Raw genomic sequence first — 23,545 nt, forward strand, 5'->3', positions numbered from 1 at the left:
GCCAGCTTCCCTGCTGTTCACAGAAAAAAACTGTGCACTGTTCTTTCCTGTTGTAGACCCAATAACACCGTGGTGTTAGAGAGGAGACACAGTGGCAAATTCATCTTGAAGTTTCTCCCGTGCCTCGGGATGCTATTCTACGGGAAATGATATGAAGACAAATTCCTCAATCTGAAGCCATCATCCCTCACATTAACCATCGAGGAACACGAGTGTCTTTAGGAAGTGTGAGAGAAACTGGAGCATGAGCCACCGCTTGGTGGAATTTAAACTCTGCATATGATAAAAAAAGATGTGATTAGTTTTGATAGAAGACGACGGGTACGAATAAACTTTGGGTTATGAATTGGGGTTTCATAGGAACCGAAACGGCAGGAACAATGGAGTGGCACGGCGTCGTTTAAGGGTCAATTCTAGTTTGAGCTCGAGTTTCTGAATATTTGCTACCAAGAGATAGTAAGATAATTACCAAGAGATAGTAAGATAATGATCAAGAAATAGTTAGATAATTATCTAGAGATATGAAGATAATTATCAAGAGATATGAAGATAATTATTGAAACAAATTAAAGAATCAACTGGGCTGCAACTGAAAAATAAAGTATTTGGTGTTTATGCGTTGATACTCCGCTGACATGATAATGTATATGTGTTTTGCCTTTTCACAATCTACATGTAGAGAGTAAAGAGGAATCCATAACTAGCAACAATATCAGTGATGACCAATATGGAGCTGCAAGGCTTGTTCGATTTTTAATCCATAAATCGATCGACATGTATTGGCAGCTTAGCTCTGAGGCAAACACACATCCAGCAGCAACATGAGCCTTTATTTGAAGTTGCTTCTGTGGCCACTTAAAGACCGTTGATGCTCGCTTTGCTCCGCCTTTTTAAGGCTCTTTATCTGCTTAATGTTCATCCTTTTATTAATATCTCAGTAAATGTACTTGAACTAAGTAGGAAACGCTCCTGCTCGAAGAGCCGTCTCTCCGGGTGACCGTCTCGCTAACTGTCAACCTCCTCGCAATTGAAACAGATGACAGGCGTCAGCTCGGGAGCGGTGCACAGTTATTTTTCATTGTTCATTGTGTGTGCGAGTGTGTGTGTGTGTGATAAATATAAAGAGCGACAGAAAGCTCATTGTCTGTTTTGCTCCGATTCCCTGCCAACGTACCACACTTCAGAGGCTGACAGACCCTCCTCGTCTGGATAACCCCATCACTGTCTGTCTCCGCCGATAAAGACAAAACCACTTTCCCTCTCCACTAAATACTTCTGTCGGTATCTTTTTTTTTGCCAGGATCTCACCAGGTCCTGACATCTGGTGGGCGGCTTTTTCTGAGGCATATTACGGAGCGAGTGGGCCCTCTGCAACTCACAGTGCTGTGAATATACAGAGCGTCTTGTGAGATGGGAAATGTGGCCTTTCAAAAAGAAGAAAGTTTTGCGGTTTAACTTGGATCAATGTGGACAAAAATACAAAGACAAGAACAAAAAGAATTTCATTCACGGCGAACAATATCCACCTGACATTTAACAGGGGCGGCTTTAGCTCAGTGGGGTAAGAGGGCCGTCCTGCAACCGATGGGTTAAATGCAGAGAACTAATTTCCCCTTAGGGATTAATAAAAGTGTATATTCTAACAGGAATCACTTGGACCACAACTCCCGGAGAGGAGCAGTCACAAAGGGCAAGACATTTAGTTTCATTTTCAGTTAAAAAATAAAAGGCATTTCATTATCCAAGATTTTAGCCCATCTATAGTTTCATAATGTCTGTTGTCTTCATGAAAGAAGGTCCCTCATTACAGATTAAATAAGGATAATAAGCTCATATATTTGAGTATTTTCTTCTCAGCCAACGAGCTCATCAAGTCTGTAAAACCAGCCCAGACATGTTTCGGGTTGATACAATATATTTTGTGGCTGCACAAGTGTCACACGCATTCTTTCAGAGCAGGATCCCACATGATTTCCAAACCTTAATGAGGCAATTAAAAAAAGAAAGATTTCTGCTCCCTCAGGGCAAATTATTTCCTGTGATCGGTGTCATTAATACTGAGGTAATGTCTATATTGATTGTTTGTAGAGGAATGACTTCTCTCTCATTTAACCCTTTCATACCAACACCACTCTCAACTGTGTTCTGCCTAAATGAAGTTAAGTTGATTCTTATTAATTGTTCCACTTCGTTCACATTTACGGAACATGAACTCTCAAGCAGGTCAGTTCACACATGAAGTACCTTGACAGTATCCATGTCTCCGGCTTTAGCAGCTTCCAGAAGTCTGTAGTCAACGTCGGAGTTTCTCACCGGGACGTTCTCTGCAAAGCGGAGAACATTGGAGAAAAACATAGAATAAAAGATGCTTTGTGCAGACATTGGCAAAAGCTACAAATCATCATAAAAAGTAAATCTATGCTCTGAAAATAGTGACGAGAGAAGATGACGTTGGCCACGATGCAACTGAGGATGTCACATCCACTTTGCTTCATGATTCTTCCTTTGTTCTTGCAATAATATGAGGTATTATGACCAATGTATGCATTGACTACACACACACCCACAAAGGGGTGGCATACCGTTGAGTATTTGCTGAACGCCTTCATTTCCCATTTGAGCGGCAGTGAAACCCTGCAGGGACACCAGCGAGGCGTCCGCCCCGTATCCTAGCAACAGCCTGCAGGTCTGAAGGTGGCCCGCCATCGCCGCGCGATGCAGCGCCGTCTGACCCAGCGTGTCCACGGCGTTCACCTGCAAACACAAACACCTGTAAAGACCTCCGGTTGCAGTCTTTTGGACTACAACGGGTTCACTCACAATTTTTTTTAAAATATATATATATACATATCCAACATTAGAAACTCTTAAAACGGTTCATTGGTTCATTGGCAATAACTATGATAAGCTTGTTGCAATTTACTTTTGTGGTGAGCCCATTTCCCCTCAAAACGCTTCATCTCCAGCATGTCTGGTTCAGTTGAGAAATGCGACAAAACTACATTTTGTTGACCTGTAAGATGCTGAAGTCAGCTGGAAAAACAGTTGTATACTGCCTTATAGATTTTTAAACATTTAGAGCCAATATTATAAAATAACATTAACAAAAACCATCACGACTGTGGGTCGGTGGTTAGCAGGTCCGTCTTTCAATCAGGTGGTTGGCGGTTCAATCCCTGCCCTGGTCGATGTGCCTTGAGCAAGACACTTCGCCCTAAGTTGCTCCCCGTAGCCGTGTCTACGGAGTGTGAATGTACATGATAAGTCGCTTTGGATAAAAGTGTCAGTTAAATGACATGAAATGAAGAATGTTTTACAACTTGTCAACGCAGGGTACTTCATCATGTTGATGACAAATCCGATAAAGATAATTGATTTACAGGAACGAAATTGCTTGATTAAAAAACCAAACCAGAAATGTTGTCAGGACTAATCTGATGATGTAATAGGTAAAATGTGAGAAATGGTTATGCACATAATGTGTATAGGACACAGTTCACGATCAATTGGGTTACACGGAGAAGGTAAGGAAAGCGCTGAGACAACATTAACAGTCAGTCAAATGTACATACATGTTACGCCATAATACGTATTTACATTCACACCCATTCAATCGCGATCATATAAAAGCAAAACCACACGGTGAATATTTTTCAGTGGCACTGTACATGGGCATGAGAAAGAGGTAGCCCCGAAACAACAACACAAAGACATGTGTCATGTCAATGTAAATGCATGTGTGAATAGGCATGTGGATAAACATATCTATTCATGTAAGGAAATAAAAATGCTGTGGTTTACCTTGGCACCATGTTTCTGCAGCACCTCCATGATGTCATTATGAGCACGTTCTGCTGCCACATGGAGAGGAGTCATGAAACTAGAGGAGAGAGAGAAAGGAGCGGACGCTCATCTAGACTTTGTTTTTGTTTTTCAAAGTACAAAATACAGCCCCTTAGCAGCTGCATTCAAGTACTGACATCAGCCTGCGATCCCCTCGATATGTGAAATCATTTCGTTGACGGCGTGTAAACAAACGTATTCATAATCAGAAGTTGTGTTTATGAGCAGATGGAAAGAGCACTTACTCTTTATTCTTCTCATGGACGCTGGCGCCTTTCCTCAACAGCAGCTCCGTCACCTGTTTCCTCTTCGGGTGCGGCGATGCTACAGCACAATGCTAACACACAGACAGAAACATCCTCTTAGCATCTCTGCACCAGTGTGTTATCTGTGTGTGTGTGTGTGTGTGTGTGTGTGTCCATCTCACCAGCGCGGTCTCGTGTGTGTGAGGGTGTTTGAAGTTGATGATCTCCATGGCGAGGGTCTTCTTGGCCTTGGCCATGTCAGCTTCTCGAGCAGCTTGAAGCAGCGAGTGGCCCTTGAACTCATCTGTGCACACACACACAATGTCAACATGTCAGGGAAAGGAGACAACGGCCTCGGATTCAGAGAAATTATTATTATATTATTAAATATTGATTTTCTATTGTGAAGAAAAGACACATCTAGCTCACATTTTACAACAGCAGCGGGCTTAATATCGGGGATTTCAAGAGTTCAATAAAACACAACCAATGTATTTTTCAGAGTCTGTGTTGGTGAGATAACAATTCTCTCCAGGAAAAAAAACAACATTTATTTTTTGTGTTAAAAAAGGTGTATCGACACTAAACCCAGAGACACACAGACCGATGGGCTTATATTCCCAACACCGTAGGTATGAACATCCTTTCACCAGCAGGATCCATCTCCAAACTAGATGAATACAGTACATACCATAATATGTTTAAATGGAAGAAATGCTTTCTAGAATAGGACTGCTTTGAAAATCTTCAGTGTTAGTTTCAGTGTCTTGTTATTGCAGCGAATGTCCCTCTGAGATGTGTTTTCAAAAGACACAAGCTAATCAAAAACCAACAGCTAACAACTCACGGGGGCAACTGCCCTGTGGTTGTACATAAACTCAGAATGGCTTCCGATTCAAGTAGCGTTTGATTTTTGCTTTGATCTGCCGCATTAAAAAGATAAAGCATCAAGTTCAGCAGCGAGAGGGCTAACTCACTAATTAACTTTCACAGAGTTGCACAGAGCTTCCTGGCAGAGACAGAGACTCGCTTTGTCTACTTTGACTCTGCAGATGCAAACAATTAATTCAACTATCGCATTCCTCATATTTTTGGGATTACGCTCTCGTACATCAGCAAAATGCTCAATTAGGCAAACACAAGAACAGGAAAGTGCCGTTTGTTACACATTAACGCTGAATCAACCAGATATCACCAAGGAGCACAATGCACAGTCGTTGAAGGATATTTGCATTCTCACACACGACAGAGCCTCTTGTAGAGTAAGTCCTGTGAGTGTGGCTTTAGCAAAAAAAAAAGTTTAACCTAGAGGCATTTCTCACAGCTTGTGTAAGTTTTGCTCCCCGCAGAGGAAATGAGTCCCTGGCGAGTGGGAACGAGTGGGAAGTGTCTCTCTCCTCTCTTTTCTGCAGAAGAAAACAGGAAAGCGACTCATCCGTGAAGCGGCGACGCATTGCCGGTGTCACAGAATGTCGGGTTGATGAGCAAAAAACGAAGTGTGAATCATTATTATTTTTTTCTTCAGGCCAGTACAGAGACATAAATGTTTGTGTGTACAGAGCGCAAATACACATTGAACAACAAACCGTGTGCTTTTTTTCTTTTCAAAAGACCATCCGTTGCATTCTGAACAATGTCTAAACATGACAGACTTGTCTGCACTTGGTTTCTGTGGCGTTTCATCCAGCACACACAAATAAAAAGGACAACAACTGTAGAATATGCATCCGAGCACCAGACTGGACTTCCTTTTGTTCCGCTCCGATTTTCAAGCGTGTGGAACTGTCGCCTACTGCCTCTTTCTAAACCCCCTATCTCTCGGCTCCAGCTGTAGAAACCAGCAGTTGTCTTACCTAAAGAATGAGATTCCCCCTTTCTGCTGTCTGAACGCTCAAAACAAGTTCACTCCGTCACTCCAAACGTGACAGTGTAAATACAGCCTTCTTCATTAATTCAGCACATTGAGCAGGGCGGCGTGCTGCAGCTCCACGTTATGTAAATGAAGCACCGCACTCACATGCCAGTCTCTCCTTCAGCTCGGGGGTGGGCGCCATGTCCACGGAGCTCTTGCTGTGGCAGTTGAGCAGGGTCGGGTCAGCCCCGTGGCTCAGCAGCAGGGAGCACACCTCCACTCTGTTTTTAGATGCCGCCTCGTGAAGTGGGGTGAACTGCCACAGATCCATGGCGTTCACACACGCCCCATGCTGGGAAAGAAGGAAGAAAGAAAAGGCGGGGGTGGGGGGTTCATAAATGTTAGGAAAAAGAGCAGCGTTTTTATTGTCGAGTAGTTTTTCTTTGAATATATGTTTTTAATAATCCTAAAAAGGATTAAGCGATCCGTACTTAAAAATCCTGTTTAAGATGTGAGTATAATTAGTACATCGCCATCTTGTTTTTAGTGAAACAACAATGAAAGTGGAACTTTGTTCTATTGGGATTCAATCTCCATCGGTGTAATGAGCAAACAAATATCATCAAATCAATTAAGAGCAACTGCCACTGCTGTGTGTGTGTGTGTGTGTGTGTGTGTGTGTGTGTGTGTGTGTGTGTACCTTTAGCAGCAGCTCAGTAACTTCATAATGTCCATAAGAGCAGGCGTTATGTAGAGGCACCAGACCGCTGGAGGAACAAAACACAAAACTTATTTGCAATAAATATAATTTTTTAGCCTCATCTTTCTTTAGTTGAATAATTTATTTTCAAACCAAACTCAGAGTCATGCTCGCAGCTCTGCGAGGCCGTGCTGAGACAAGGGCTTCTTTGAGCTAAGCGCCACCACCGGAATGCGAACATGGTCAAACACCTCAAATCAAAATGAATCAAGTATCACTGCAGGGCTTTTTCACCTCCAATTTATTCAGGGGAAATAAATTATGATGCATGCCGCAGGATAAACTCTACAACAATATCAGAACCGCCGCCATCTGGTTTCCAGTTAAAAATAATTAGAGGAGAGCCAGTTTAGCGAGGATTTCTGATGATGGGAAAGCACTGTTGAACAAATATTAACCCGCCTACTTGCTACAAACTACCACTGACACATTATACATGTAGTTCTGGCAATGGTCAAATTGACTGTCTTCTTTCAAATCCCGCTTCTTCATTTACTTTCTTGAACCTCCATGTGGTTGTACGAACCCCTTGTCCTTGGCGTGAACATCTGCTCCATGCTGGAGGAGCAGCTGTACGATCCTCACCCGGTTGTATCCCGCTGCCAGGTGTAGCGGAGTGGACTGGAGGCAATACAGAAAGAGACAAAGAGCAGGTGAGGGGTCAAAAGCAAAAGGGAACAATGAGAAAAACATAAAGCAAATGTTAGCCCACACGTTTGTTCCACAGCCTATCATTGTGAGTTCATAACGTCGGTCCTGTATGTGCACAGAGGGCAAGGAGGTTCTGGTTCTGACCAGATGTACAACATTTCTTTCGGGAAGACTTTTCAGGGAGCAATGGGCCGCCTCACCACTGAACCATTCCCCAGTTCTATCCTATATTATTCCACCATAAAACTGATGAAAGGCTGCAGCTCTGAATGCTTTGAGATGGGGCTGAGATGAAGGGCGTCTGCTCTCCTCACAGTGCTGCCTCCGTATGCTCTCAGCAAAGGCCATTCTTCTTCAAAGCTGGACTGACGCCCACTCGATCATGCCTCCGAGTCCTGATGTAAAGGCCATTTGTGCGACACTGGATGTACCGAGGCTCGAATTGTGAATGGTACCGGGATTAAAGCCGCCTCACGGAGCCGGCAAATCTGAGAGTTCTTAGATATGAGCGAACTAGAAAAAGTCCCTTTCACATAGGTGGACGGCCATCTTCCAGAGATATTCGGTCTGGGTCGAGGTAAAAGTCAGTCCACATGCCAAAAAAGCTGACCAATCATTTATTTGACTTTATAACCTGCTAAAACTCCTATGCATCATATACCCCCTCACAATGATACTATGGAATTTGAAAAAGGTCAGTTCACCCAAATTACCAAAAAGAAAAGTATTTCCTCATTTACATTTAGTTATGTCTTCCCATTAACAATTCCATTCCTAAGTCACTTGCATCACGTTGCTTCAGCGTTGCTTTCTGCACGGCTGAAGTGGAAAAGTAGGCGTGACGCTAAAAACGAAAAATGCAAGAAGTGTGCAAAAGAAACAGAATGAATCATGACGACCATGAAGCTTGTGACTAACACGTCCACTGAAGCTTCCCTTTTACTAACGACACACTAACATTCTTCCAATTAATACATGAAACAAACGTTTCCTCCCCACTGCTTTGAGGCTTTGACTGTTTACCTTTTAAATTACACCATCTTGTTGTGCCCTCTTCTTCTAGACTAATTCAATTCAATTCAGTTTATTTTGTATAGCCCAATTTCACAAATTACAAATTTGCCTCAGAGGGCTTTACAATCTGTACACACAGACATCCCTGTCCTAGGACCTCACATCGGATCAGGAGAAACTCCCAAGAAATAGAAAAAAAACTTTCATGGGGTAAAAAGGGGAAGAAACTTTCAGGAGAGCAATTCAATGGCACCTGGAATAGCAGCAGCAGCTGTTTATCTTGATTATGTCAGCATATTTGTATAATGGCATTGGATGGAAATGCACTCTGGAAATGTTCTAGAAGCCTTTCAGGAAGAAATGCCGCCCATTCATTGCCTCGTTTCTTATGATAGCTAATAGAGATTTAAGGACATTTTTTGTAGTATGTTTCTCAAAGAATAACAATCCTGTTTGGAGATTTGACAAGAATTTGTGAAGTGAAAAAGACATCATTCTTCCTCTTTAAAACAATATGCATGTATAGGTTGTATACATTTATATTTCATTACCATCATGAGATGAAAAAATATATATATATATATATATATTTCACTTCCATGGGCTCTGGCGTCAATAGCATGTGAGCTGAAGCGGCTACACTTGTTGGGCCGGCCGAGGGTCAATGAGGTAACAACTCTCTAATCGTTTTAGCACCGCTGCCCTCCCCCCCCAGGATCTCTAGAAGTGCAAAGATGTCCTCAACATCATGGACACGGTCATGTCATAACGATGTAAGTGATTCTGTCGATGGGCAGCAGTGAGGAAATATAGCGGCGGTGCAGAGAGAATACCAGCAGGATGCAGATGTTGGTGGAGCGGCGGTGGCCCACTTCACTCTGCAGCCAACAAACCAACTCAAAGCCCAAAAAGCAGTGCGGCAATCTGAGCTGAGCCAAAAGAAGACAACCTTCCAGGCCTTTTTTGTGAAGCATCCAAAAACATCTCCCCGGATGGACAGAAGCAATAGATGTCATGTGACCAGAAGGAATCATGACAGAGTTCGACATTCAATGAGTATGACAGAGTGTATGAATAGTTGGTGGTAGTCATGGACCACGATCCAGACCTCCACGATCCATCAGGCAGATGGAGGTACATCTCTCTTTTTTGAAGCTAGTAACAAGGTGATTCACAAAGAATGAGGTAACAAAACAAAATCGTGGCAACGTTCAAAAACGCTGGTTTGCAACGTGGACCTTCCCGAACTTTTAGACTTTTTTTCTTTTTACTAACATGAAGAAAAAGTATCATGTTGTCACTGCTAACGGCCTATTTTGTAAATGATGCAAAAGGGCTTTAAAAGTTGACACAGAAACAATAATGGACCTCTTATCACAAAAGGAGCTTTGGTCTGAACTGTTTCTCTCATCAAAACAGGGTTTTCCATCAATCCATCAATGAGCCCGTCTCCTGCTCCGTGTTGTTGTGGCAAACGTCTGAAACACAGATCAACTTCCGTGATCTTTTGAGTTCAGATGTGCAGCAGCAGCAGCGAGGCAGTGAGGCAGAGCTGGGTGGACAGATGGTACACTCATATTTACAGGATGTGACAGCAGCATTTGGAAGTAACAGGACATGGTACACGGTTAGTCATCGTCCTCATTTTAAATGCAGTGTCTCTCTGCGTGGACTTGTTCTTGCAAATTGTCAAAATAAATAACACAGTGCGTAAACCAGTGATCCGGTCCGCCATACATTTAGATGCAAATTAACCTTCTTAAACCTTGCTGCCAATGACTAATCAGTTAGGCATCACACACACACGTGCATGTACTGTGTGCATGTACTATTGCATCACTATGATGTTGTTGCCAGGGTCAGACTGGGATAAAGCTCCACCTCCTCAATCTGTCAACACTGTGAGAGCAGGGGGTGGGTACATGCATGTATGTATGTATGTATGTGTGTGTGTGAGAGAGGGAGAGTCAGTCTTGTCTTGCTTTCTCCATCCCATTTGTATTCAAGTCATATAAATGCAGCTCCAGCTGAAAGTTATATTATGATACTGGGCTCTGACCTCAGCAGCCATAAGCCAAAAATAATCAGGTGTCGCCCATGTATCACCTATCCGGTGATAAAACATTCAACATCCTCCAACTTTCCTCCACTGCAGCATTCTTTTTTCCCTGCTGCACTGAATTTCTGACGCAAAGAAAGCAAGTATTTTCTCAGTATTTTTACTATCTGAAGGATCACGTAGCAACCCTTCAGACGGCGGAGAAGGAATTAGATGAAAAATTGATTTTAACGAACGCTCCTTAAAGAAAGTGCGGCAGCACTACAGTGAGCAGAAACAAGGGTTTTAAATGTCCCTGTGTTTACACAAGCATAATATTTTTTGCTGATGCCAGCACCACAAGTTAGGAGAATGTGAATTAGGCTATTTATGACAGTTCATAGTTTATGACTAAGAAATGACAAGTGAATTGTGCATTCAAGGCACCAACAGATGTGAGAATGAGAGCCCTCCGGAGGCGTGTGCCACATCGCTTGTGTTCTCTTCCTCCACCCGTGGTGTTTCTATCAATATGGTGCTTTGATACGTGATGACAAATGATGCCCCGAGAGTGAAAAACCTAGTCGAAGACATTTCAAAAAAGACACACTGAACTCGTGAATAGCAATAATAAAAGAAATGAAAAACAATCTGTTATGTTTTAATCACCTAAAAGCCTTTCTGTGGAGTTGGTGGTCGGAGGGAGGGAGGGATGGAGATGGAGGGGGGAAGAGAGATGAAGGAGGCAGATATGGGAGGAAAATGAAGGGAGGAGGGAGCGATGCGGAGGGCGTGTTAAAGCCGAGATGGAAAATACTAATCTTCCCGTCTGACTTCCCCCTGGTAGCATTTGTCTGCTTTTCATGTCCCTTCCCCCGCCACAGATCACTATCCATCCGACTGGTAGCTGCAGCATCTCCTCACATCACAAGATACTTGGTCATCAAAGAGCAAAACGCAACCGTCTGACGGCGTGGAGAATAAGTCTTACAATCACAAATATGGCTCACGCGTTAAGCTACAAAGCATTTATTATTTATTTTTTACTATAAATGAGGGTGTGATCTGTGTCAGTTTCTTTTATGTGATGGTTCCAATTTTTCTGAAACCTCTCTTACATCCGCCTCTCCTAGTCTCTTTACGAGCCTGTCAAGCTGTTCCCATGACAACGGTGACTGCTAGCTGTCAGCAGTTGCCATAGCAATGACACATGATCCATCAGGAAGGGTGAACGGTCGCATATGGACCATTTTGTTTGGCGCGCGCGTGTGCGTGTCTGGGTGCGTGTGTGTGTGCGTGCGTGCGTGTGTGTCAGGAGTCAATTCATAAATTGGTCATAATACCACATATTATTGCAAGAACAAAGGAAGAATCATTAAGTAAATTTCCATCTGTACCTGACCTGAAACTAAATGCATGTGAACGTTTTGTCGGTGTGGAAACTAGAAGTGCAGCGATGTCATCTGCAGCCTTGGTTTGAGCATCCATTAGCAAATGAATCCATCTGCTTTAATCAAGACAATCCTTTTTAGAAAATGCAAGAAGATGAAATGTCCAAGACCCAGAATTTATTAACCCATCCAAACAATGTCCTCAGATATAGTACTTGGATAACTCCATAGAGTCACTCTGTGCCCCCAAATGCTCGGATGAGTATGATGGAAAAACAGAATAGAAACTCCAACGCCTCTCACTCGTCTCTCTGGAAAAGACGCTGCGCCACTAGACCCCCCCAAGCAGTCCCATGATTAATTAAATTTTTTAAAGTATGTTACGCAATGACTAAGGAGATCAAAACAAGAGAAATAGGCTAAGTAACATCCAAATGTCAAATAATTATGAGCAGTGTTACCAACAAAACAGACAGTGGAACATCCCTTTGATCGTGTCCTTGACTCTTGGAGCCGCCTCAGTGCTCAGGTCAGGGCTGCTCTTCAGCAGGTGGACGCCCTAACAGGATGAGTAGCGTCAGACGACTGGATCAATAAACATTTTAGTAAATCCGTGTGCCGCTGTGAGACAGACAGACACACACACACACACACACACTAAGACACTAAGACACTGACAGTTCAGCACAGGCAACAAACAGCTTGGAAGATAAATATCCTACAGCTAGTCTTCTCATCCTTCATTCTCACTCACGCGTGCACGAACACACACACACACACACACACCTGAGGGCTCCATGCACGGAAACTTTAAAGCTGAGCAGCTCAGAAAGTAACTTCTGGAACAACTCTCCTTGAAAGCAACCGAAAGCGTCTTTCTTATTGTCGATCTCAGACGGACATGTTCTATATATATATATATATTTTTGATGCATCTGCTGACAGGTGCCATTCAACTAAAAACCTAATCCCTCAAATGCATCAATTGTGCATTATAGGTGGAATGGAAAGTTCCATGTCATTGGTATGTTCGGGGGCCACACTGGTAGTTGGTGATTATTTTAACCACTGAGCTTCTGTATATGACGTTACATAAGTATTCGAGATGTAAACACTACCCTAATCATATTGTATTTGTTTTAAGCATTTTATCAGGCAAAAGTGAGAATTGTCATCAATAAAAATAGGAGAATTAAAAAATGAACAGACCCTGTAGGATTTATTTATCTTTGGTGAGAATGCTCCAATTAATAAATCGAACCGGAAAATTATTTAAAATGACAGTCGCTGTTTTTAGAATAATCCAATTCAGCGCATCCCTCGAAACAACAACATGCCACCGATACGATTATATTTAAACTTCTCCTCACCCTATTTGTCATCCGTCACCTGAAATGCTTTTGGATATTTCGATTATTTCTTTCAAAAAGAGACACGGCGCCAGGTTACATTTACACACACCGACAACGTCTGGATGTGTAAACATGAGCAAACTGTGTCGGGACCAGAGCCACGACGGCATCTCCTCATATCAATGCTGTCACATAAACTGTGGAGCACAGGCAGATACATACCACCACAAGCGGACACCGCGCGAAAGCACTCGGACGACCTGATGTGTTGTTATCATCAGAACAAGTATCCCGACGCTGTGCTGGGGTGGTGGCTGGGGATAGGGCAAACCTAAAAAAAAAAAAAGAAATTTCCAGCACCAGCACGTGTGCTACCAGAGACCAAGAAGAAACGAAAGAACGCCATCAGACACGAGAGAGGCTAGGCTACTCTCTCCTCTCTCCCGTCTCCCCAACGGACCATGCCGCCATTCCTTCCTACCCAAGACAAAGGAACCGGGAAAGTATAGCGGTGACGACGAGGGACGAGCGACGTGTGAGACAGATCTGAGCTGGAGGACAGACAGGACGCTGCGTGTCCGACCGACATGATCCATCAATCCCCAGTTCCAGACGACGTGACGTAGCAATACGGCTCAATGGCATGAGCCCTCATACCATCGCTAGCGACACCATCGGTAAAGAAAACCAGTTAGGAAGTTCATCCAAAAAAGCCGCTCCATCCGTGCTGAGCCATCCGTGTGCTGCTGCCTGCTGCGTATAACTCCGCCGCAACATCCGCGCATGGACGCAGGGGCAGGTGGACGGTACTGGGAGGAGCAGGAGGGAGAAGAGAGAGAGAGGAGGTCGAGAGACAGAGTGAACACAGATGGAGCAGCGCAGGGGCTAGCAGATGGCAGGGGACCGGATCACAGATCACTAGCAGAGCAGACCCCTCAGCGGTGCCCTTTAGACGACCTGACGGACTCATTGAACTTTATTTTTGCACGGTTTGACGGTAGCACAATAGCGCAACACACTACACAGCACAACAACACAGCAGAAGCGTGGCCGTGAGTTCGCACCACACCACACACGACACACTGAGACAGTGTGAGAGGACCGGAGGAGGTGAGGAGGGGCAACACCAAGCTGCAAGAAGGCATGTGCAGCATATCTGCTCCCTGTGAACACCAGCTAAGCTCCAGTGTGCCCAGTCATTTCACACCTCTCCCCTCTCCCCTGTGCTCCTCCCTCCCCCCCCTGCTTCCAAGAGATCCACTATTTTCCCCTGCTTAAAGTCCCTTCTCCAGCATGTATGAATGACTACCGACCACCCTACACCTCGGTGGTCATGAAATGCTGAGAGGAAATGATGAGCTACATGACCTCGCCTTCCTCCCCTTCCTCCATGGACCCGCTGCAGTTTGCTTGCAGATCAATCCATGATGACGGATCCATCCTCTCCACTGCACACCACACTCTTCTCAGCCAGGGGGACACAGCCAGAGGGGCTGTTCATTGATTTCAGTTCAGCTGTTCAGTCCATAGTCCCTCCAGACTCCCTCCAGACTGGGATGCTGGGACCCTGTGCCCCCTGATTCAGCCCCTGTGACCACCTCCCCTTCCACACTGGCCGGGGTGGTGAGTGTGGCCAGGGCGAACCCCCTTCCTCACCCCTCACCCCCAGGGAGGCCCCCCAGCCCAGCCCCCCTCCTGTACTCCCCCTACACACCAATGTGTGTGTGGCAGGGTTCCAGGTGGATCCATCATTCAGTAGCAACACAGTGTCAGTGGGGGTGGGGACTGATGACACACGAGAAGTTGCCCTCTACCTGGAGAGCAGACATCTGTCACCTCACCAGGTGCCGGGACAACACTTCAATCATGAAAACAAAGGAGATGTGAGGAACCTGGAGAGGACAACAGGGACTGGAACAGAGGGGACACAACGGGATACATGGGGAGGTGGAGGAGTGGGGTGGGAGGAAGGAGAGGACACATGAGACACCAACAACAGAGGCACACACACCTTCAACACAACAGACAAATTGAGAGGAAAGGCAAACTCTGCGGAACTTGAGTTCAGGAGAATGAGAGGAAATTCCTAGTTTCCCAGAGGATCCAGAGCTGTAGAGAGAAGCTGGAGCTGGGCGAGGGAGCCAGGAAGTTCAGGAACCTGAGGGCAACTGAGGAAGAAGGAGGAGAGAGAGGAGTGCCAGGAGTACGCCACCTGGAGTGAACTACACTCACCCACTGCTACACACCCAGGCCAGGAGGCAGAGACCAGGAGGCAGGCAGGCACAGCTGAGACCCCAGCCACAGACAACAGAGTGTTCTCAGTGCTGCAGGGACAGGAGCCGTCAGGACTGTGAGAGATCAGGAAGAGACTGAGACTCTTGACAGGCACTCAGGCCATGTTCTCCAGGACACTCACACACACCCCACACACCCCCACAAGACCCCCACACACCCACACACACACACACACACAGTGTGTACACACACATTTTGTGTTGTTTTATTGTGTACTTGTTGTTTGTTGTGCTGCTGTGTTCTGCCCTGCTGAGCATTGCCACATATCACACCACACCACACTTGTGTGTGTAAACTTGAGATTTCTGAAAGCCGCATATATGAACGACATTTATCTTCCTGAAAAGACTTTAAAAAAAGATATTTTCACGATATTAGGGATGATAAACACCGTCAGTCCCAGCCGGATAAGCTCCCGTAATCAAGATTTAAACAAGGCTTCAATGGAAGTCTCTTATCTTCTCTTCTCGGTTCTCCCCCCCCCCCCTCTCTCCCCCCCTCTCTCTCTCTCTCTCTCTCTCTGAATCTTGGTCATGCTCTTCTTGCCTGTGTCTTTGAAGTCCACGCCAACTAGGACACGAGTGGGTGGGATGATTCTTACTGGTGAGATACAGATCCAAAAATTCACAATATTCACAATACGCAGAGAAAAATAAAGGCCAACCCACATTCACAACAGAAGGAGCTCAACAGAGTCCAGAACATGAAATATAATCCATGACAAACTGAAAGAAACTGACGGTCCGTCTGCAGTTTGGAAGGAGCTGGAAGGGGAAACGTCAGTGAGGCAAGAAAGAAAAGTTGAACATTAGGAAAGTGTGGGGGAATAGAGGCAGCTTGATAATGCTCTCCACTCAGCTGTGTTAATAATATCCCACTCTGATGGGCCCTCAATCATCCAAATGCATACACACACACACACACACCTACACACAGACAGGCTGTTATACTGCCGTTGCCTGCACTGCATAGTGTAATAATATATAGTGCAGTGCAAGAAGAACAAAAAGCTTTCGCTCGAGGTGTGGCGGGTCAGATGCAGCCCACCCATGTGTGACAGAAACATGGGCATCGATATTCTACCATCACAGCCTCTGCTCAACAACTCAAGTTCTCTTGCACCAAACCTGGAAAACCCATCTCTAAATGGACCTTCTCCAAACTGTTGCCACACTATTGTCTCACATGTCATTTTCAGCATTGAGGGCTCAAAAAGGGTTCAAACCAAAAACCCTTCTGGACCCCAAACTACAGTACAGGGGTGTTCACATACAGGATCTCTCTCTCCCTTTTGTTTGCCCTCCCCTCTCTTCTCATGGGTGCCCTGTGTGTGTGTGTGTGTGTGTGTGTGTGTGTGTGTGTGTGTACGCAGATCTTTTCCAATCCAGCCGAGAGGCATTCGTAATCAACGCCTGTGCTCCAGATTTGTGTTTGTATGCGACTGCATGGTTGAAGAGGGGAGACGGAGAGCCTGTGCCACTTCTAATTACAATGAGGAAAAAGAGATGAAGATGAAGAGGGGGAGAGAGAGAGAGAGAGAAGGGACTCTTATTAAATTTAAAGAGAAGAATCATTATTACCGATCATTAGGATTCTGCCATGCTCTGTTTTGTCCACGATTATCATTAGTGTCGTCTTAACAATTTGTCTGGGTGTGTGGGTCTGTGTGTGTGTGTGTGTGTGTGTGTGTGGTCTGAGTGATGTTTGCTGGCCCACAGTGTCATATTTAGCATGTTTGCGTGAATTTAATTAGGACAAATGTTATTGCGTCAAGCTCTTCTGTCTCACCCTGAATCCCTTCATATTAAGTTCCATAACAGTGAGATATTATGCTTTAATATAATGGTCTGTTACTCGTTGCCATTTACACTTGTCGCACTGGAACATGTACCTAATAGCATTATACTTATACCATTTAAATAAACACAAAATAAATCAAAAAGTTTTATAATTGAACCCCCCACCTTCAAAATAAGTCTGAACTGAATCTAAATCAAAGCGGTTGATGGTTCCTCATATTTTCCAGCAGACTGATTTCCATTAGTGGATTTGGTCAAAGGATAAGTATGACAAGTGGGAACGTTTTAGTTGTCACTCACTTCCACCTAATATATATAACGCCATTGCACTAAACTCGCTGAATAATTTCAGTTCGCAGTGGGAGTATAAATCCCCATCGCCCCTTGCATGAAATGGATTCCAAAATATAATAAAACCGCACCGGCGTGGAAATATATTCCATCTGCTGTGCGTGGCCGCTTCCAGTCGGGGCACTTAAAGAGTATTACACATACAGGTTGTTCAGGAGAGGTCATTTCAGAATATGTCTGAGCACAGCTTTCACCGCTCGCCTGGTTGGTTCCGTTTATCCACTAATGAACCTTTACATTTCAATGATCTCTTGTGTTTGTCCCCCTCTGTCTCGAAACAATTTCATAACACAGGTTTTTTTTTCCCACCTCGGGGTATCACATCCGCAGCAGGCCACCTGCACAGATAATAGCCGGAGGATGTTCTCTCACAATTATGGGTATGCCGGTGATATGAGGGATACAAGCTGCAGCTGAGCATCATCAACAGCACTCAAGCACCCATAATTAGAGGAAAGAGCCTCCTCAAGGCTGTTAGAGCATTTACATGACAGGTACCAAAGGTAGAGAGTAAAAAGCTCCCTCTGGCTCCCAGTAGTCGTCATAGCAATCTACAAGATATAGGGGCTCGGCCAATAAATACCAGCAATCTCTGTTTTCGTGAAAGAAAATATGTCTGACCAATGCGATATTTCAGATGAAACCATCTCTCCGCGGCTTTGCCGGCCGTTTCACGGTGCCGGCGGAGCAAGTGATCCCCCAATACGGCAGCAGTTTGGGCTGATTGAGAGTTTCAGTTCCACACGATGCTGCGGGGGTGGTTTCAGACGCTGCTCTACTCAGACAAGAATAATAGTTCTAGGGGGGGAAGCCACAATCGGCGCTGCGTCGTGGAGCTTCAAACTCGCTGCGCTGGAGAAATGAAAAGCGTCGCGTTTATTTCCGAACACGCATCCATCACCCGTCTTCTTTTTGTGACGACCGTGCGTGAACAACGCGGGACCCCCGGAGATCGGGTCCGCGGCCGCGCCGCCCCCACATTGCTGCTCTGGGAGGGCGGCGGGCTCAACGCAAGGCCGTGTGAGCGGCTGCTTATCTTGATTGTGGACAGAAAGAGGTTCAGGTACACCCAAATGTCAAAAGCCTGTGAGACAAAATAATTCCCTGGACACATCTCTGTGTAAACTCTCTTGTTCAGAGCGAGTGCCAGTGTGTATTCACTGGAGTGGTTTGAGGCTCCACCGATTCACTCCGACAGCCAGACGAGGCTGCCAACGCCTGCTGGAGAGCGCCCGGGACATTCGATACAACGGAGCCCCAACGGCCGCCAAACAACAAATTGTTTCACTTTCCTGTGTTTGTTTGTTTATGTTTTTTTCGTGTGCGCTCTTTCCTCTTACCTTGCGGCCGTCGCTAGCGTGGCAGTTGACGTTCAGCGGAGTGAGCAAGGCCATGAGCTTCTCTTCGTTTCCACTCCTGCAAACGTGTACACACAAACACACACAGATTATAGAGAAAACATCCAACCCCATGGAGGATTAGCTCCGTTCCTCGCCAAGGAGAGGATGTGGGGGAGAAAATGAGGAGGAATGAGATCAGAAAGAGAGAAGAATGTTTGAAGGATGGATCGGTGTGTGTGTGTGTGTGTGTGTTTTCTAGTAACCGCAACAAGCTAAACTAATCTGCTAGAGAGAGCAATTTAGCCTAGCCGCAGTGGAGTTGTGATTTTGTTTATGTTGTCGAGTCGTGCTTCCTGGTTCCTAGGCTCACTGCCTTGGCACTGAGTGACCACCAGGAGAGGGTTGCCAAGGCAGAGGCCAGTCCAACCCTCAACCCCGTGACGGCCGTAAAGGAGGAAGCTGTCAGATGGAAAGAAAGGGATTCTTCTTCTATTCTCCTATGTTCCCTTCCTCTCCTTTTACTTTTTTTTTCTTTCTTTTTTTTCTTTGGGGGGGGGGGGGGGGTGCTCTCCTTCATTCTTTTTGTTTCCATTTCCTTCACTCACTGACCAAAGGAGACATTCACACACTCCCCATCTCTCCTCTGTCCTCTCCTGTTTATCCTCCAATCACTATTATCTGCTACCCTTTTACCCTCTCACTCGCTTCTCGTCTGCGCTGACCACCTTTACCCTCCCTCTCCACCCTCAGTTTCTTCTCCTCCATCTTAACCTCCACTCAGCTTCCTCCTTCCTTCCTTCCTTGTTCTTCTATTCCCCTCCCTTTCACAACAAGCTGAATCCTGCTAGAAGCCTCTCACAAGGGAGTCTTCATTTCGATGTAAACGGGGACGCAGGACACTCAGTGGTGTGTGTGTGTGTGTGTGTGTGTGTGTGTGGGTGTGTGTGTAGCACAACTTGGCAATTTCTAGTCAACTAATTGTATGAATCAGGGTCCAAAGCAAGTACCACAACATGCTACAGCATTTTGGGAAATAAGCGTATGTGATTTCTTAATGAGAATTATTCTGATGGCACTCTTGTGTCTGTGAATAAAAAAGGGGAAGCACTCGGCAGCGGATCGCCATCTACTCTTCCTCTACACCCCTGTGTGAGGGTGCCATCTGTGCCACACATAAAAAGGTACAATAACAATATCCTATAAGTCATGAGTGGGAGTTATTTGACCAACACACACACAAAAAAGAAGTTATTGTGAAAAATGACATTGGGATGAGCCAGTCAGCGGCTCAGATGTGTTAGAGGCACTCTGAGTTCCCAGTTCACACTTAAACAGCCTGCTGACCCCATAATACACTCGGGTGCTGCGAAGCTACGCCAGCTGCTCCCTGGTGTGTTTATCTGTGTGTGAGAGTGAGTGCGATGGTGTGTGAGTGTCTGTGTGTGCCTGGGAGAGAGAGTGAAAGAGAGACAGCGAGGGAGGAGAGAGAGCGAGCGAGAGAGAGTAGAGAGAGGGGCTGTTGAGGCATTGAGCGCTCAGCCACCCACGCAAAATCCCAAATGAAAGCCATTTCCACCTGCAAGAGACTGAAACACACAAAAACACGTTGCCCACATGCACTGCCTGCAACCATAACATGCCTCCAAAATGTGTCCCTGACCCACATGTTCTCTCCATCTGATAACATGACTAGTATAGGAGCTGTGTGTGTGTGTGTGTGTGTGTGTGTGTGTGTGTGTGTGTGTGTGTGTGTGTGTGTGTATAAACCATTTGACACACCGAAATGCAAGTTGAAGGGAAATCGAAGGTGGCAGCAAATGATGGAATACAAACAGAAGAGAAGAAAGCTCAAGAGATAAAGAGATAGATGAAGAAAATGAGGGAGGAGGATGAGGAAAGGAAATTAAAGAAAGGGCAGAAAACGAGAGAAAAGATTGATCCAGGGGAAACAAGGAAAAAAGATAAACAGAGGAAAATACAGGAAATGAAGAGATGAAAAAAGAGGAGAGAAAAAAAAGGCAAAAAAGAACCGGAAATGGAGTGGATCAAGGAAGAGAGGAAGTGGAGGTAACACAGAAGTGAAAAGTGAGGAGGAGCCGAGGATAAAGTGAGCGTGGAAATAAGAGATGAGAAGGAGCCAAATAACTGAGCAGGTGAACACGGGGAGGAAAGACGTGAAAGGATGTCACAAAGCAGGAACAAGCATATCAAGGCGTAAAAAAAACAGGAGGGGGGTGGTCGGGTCAGGGGGGAGGGACACACACACACACACAACAACAAAGAGCATGCAGAGTCTGGTACTCACCTCGCCGCCTCCAGGAGCTCATCCTTTTTGTATTCACCTAGATGGTTGCAGAAGATCATAGTGTCAGACAACTGGCCACCAACACACACCGACCACGCACAGACACACATCATCAGCCACACACACACACACACAAGTAAAGACACACACAGAGGAAGGATCTATCCATGGGGGAAAGAAGACACCCTCTCTCTTTCCATCTCTCCTCCTCCTCCTCCTCCTCTCGTTCTCTCTGCCATTCTCGCTCAGTGCGCACCCCTCTGGCTCCGGTTGCCCTGGCGATGCGTTGCCGGCAGCGACCACAGTGCGTTCATTGTTTGGGCAACGAGTGTCGGACTGACGCGCGCTCTGCCTCTACCCGTCCGTGCGTCCGTCCATCCCTCCCTGCTTTGCCGCGTCTGTCTCCCGTCGCCCGGCCGCCTCTCATGCTGCTAACCATCTTCTCTTGTTCTCATGTCTGTTCCCGTCTCTCTCTCTCTCTCGCGCTCTCTCTGTGGGCTCTGGAGATGCAGTTATCATCAAAAAACACAACAGAAATAAACAAACCCCTCCCCCTACCTCCTTCGCCCTCTCTCCTGCTCTCTCTTCCTCTCTTAGCCCTGCCCCCTGTAACTACAGTGACAATGCACACACACACCTTCCCATGTGTTTATTCTGCCTGGGAATTAGGGGAGGGGGAGGGGGGGCAATTCTCAGACATGGAGTCTTTAACATTGTTAGACTCAACTGTTTAAACTGGCTGGTGGTCTTCAAACACAAGTCGTCACATGGACGATCCGTTTGAAAAGAGAAGAGTGTCAGTCTGCGGGGATAATTTACCAAATATTTGATTTGCATATAGAACTGAAATATACATTAAAACACACCTGGGAGGTGAACGATCTGCTCTCGTCAATGTATTTTCTCTGTGTCGGTACGGTAATAAAGTTGTGGGGCTCAAAATGGATAAAATAAATGAATTAAATAAATTGAAGCATGACTAACGAGAGTCATCCTTTTACATAATGCCAGTCCATAACGGCATCCATCAGACCCACCCCGCCTCCGTCGACTGCACGGCAGAGTGTACGAAGTGTGTCCCACGGAGTTTTGAGAGCTGCCATTTAAAAAAACCTGGCTGGAGTAAATTAAAAGCGGTGAAACTAAATCCACTCTCGCAAAACTACCGTTGCAACTTCTACAGAAGAGTGCCCTAGGGCTTATTCATAGATGAAAGCCGGCATATAAAGTTGCGAGCACATTCACTCAATGCAGTCCATCCATGAAATAAGGCCGGAGAAAGAGGAAAGGTATAACAATTCAAATAGGAAATTAAACAGAAAGAAATTCAAAGGAAGATGGATAAGTAAATGTGATACGGATACAATGGGAGGAGAACGGAGGAGGATGGTTGTCTGTGTGTGTGTGTGTGTGGGTGACGGAGGGGTGGGGTAGGGTGAGGAGCGCAGTAGAAAAGGTTACAAAGAAGGGGAAGGGGGAGGAGGGAGGAACAAAGGATTCGTAGATGAAAGAGAGAAGGGATGATTAGGGATCTGGAAACTGACATGCATGGATTTGACACAGTATAATTGGTGTTAGGGAGGCTAAGGCGGAACAGTCAGGGGATGAAGAAAAGGGGGAGTGTCGAAAAATATGAATACAAAGAGAGAAGAGGGAAACATACGGAGGCGGATCAAGACGCCAAATTGGATAATGTGCTTTTCAACCAATTTATGTCCTGAGACAATCGTTCCCCACGACACACCCGACAGTCACGGCCCTTAAAGCTCCTGGCTTACACTGCATCATCATGATCATCATAGTGCATGACAAACAAATAACTCACATTTGGCATGATTTCTTTGCTCGACATTATTTTTTTTTGGACTACATTTCTTCCTCACAGCGAAAATAGGAAAAGAGTTGGGAGCAACGCCTTCCACTTCATTCAGACTTTAAACTTCCGAGGATATGCACCTCCCGCTGTGTAGAAGTGGCTTTCTAACCAACAGCAAAAGATTTAAAAAGGGATTTCTGTCCCCAAAGTTTGTGCCCGTCTACCATGCTTTTCCACGTCCACTTGAAGCCGGAGAAAATCTAAACGGGAGACCATAATAAACACGCTGCTTCATTACCACCAGGAGTCGCCAAATACATAAATTATGAAACGTGCGATCCAAGAGTATGGTTCTTTAATAGGGATGGAAAACAATAAACAAGTTGATATAGTCACTTGTAATTTCCCCGTGACTTTACTTTGAGTGCATATCACATTATTGGAGCTGCTGCTGCCAGAATAAAACGAGGTGTTAACACATCCCCGACCTGTC

General features: G+C 45.4%; 1 protein-coding gene across 2 annotated transcripts in view; it reads right to left on the reverse strand.

The window, feature by feature from the left end:
- The window catches only part of tnksa (tankyrase, TRF1-interacting ankyrin-related ADP-ribose polymerase a), a 71,273-nt gene that overhangs the window by 19,337 nt on the left and 28,391 nt on the right, over positions 1–23,545 (reverse strand). Inside the window, exons 5-14 of one of the 2 annotated variants that reach the window (XM_056433062.1) lie at positions 21,237–21,273; positions 18,932–19,007; positions 7,227–7,321; positions 6,641–6,707; positions 6,106–6,292; positions 4,271–4,392; positions 4,089–4,180; positions 3,802–3,880; positions 2,583–2,754; positions 2,245–2,324 (exon numbers count right to left, since the gene is read on the reverse strand). In XM_056433062.1, the coding sequence (XP_056289037.1) occupies positions 2,245–2,324; positions 2,583–2,754; positions 3,802–3,880; positions 4,089–4,180; positions 4,271–4,392; positions 6,106–6,292; positions 6,641–6,707; positions 7,227–7,321; positions 18,932–19,007; positions 21,237–21,273 (1,007 nt within the window). Of the gene's footprint in view, positions 1–2,244; positions 2,325–2,582; positions 2,755–3,801; positions 3,881–4,088; positions 4,181–4,270; positions 4,393–6,105; positions 6,293–6,640; positions 6,708–7,196; positions 7,322–18,931; positions 19,008–21,236; positions 21,274–23,545 lie in introns of both variants that reach the window. The other variant, XM_056433060.1, reaches the window with a different exon arrangement.

The sequence above is a fragment of the Pseudoliparis swirei genome, chromosome 15 (genome assembly GCF_029220125.1).
Source record: "Pseudoliparis swirei isolate HS2019 ecotype Mariana Trench chromosome 15, NWPU_hadal_v1, whole genome shotgun sequence".
NCBI lineage: Eukaryota > Metazoa > Chordata > Actinopteri > Perciformes > Liparidae > Pseudoliparis > Pseudoliparis swirei.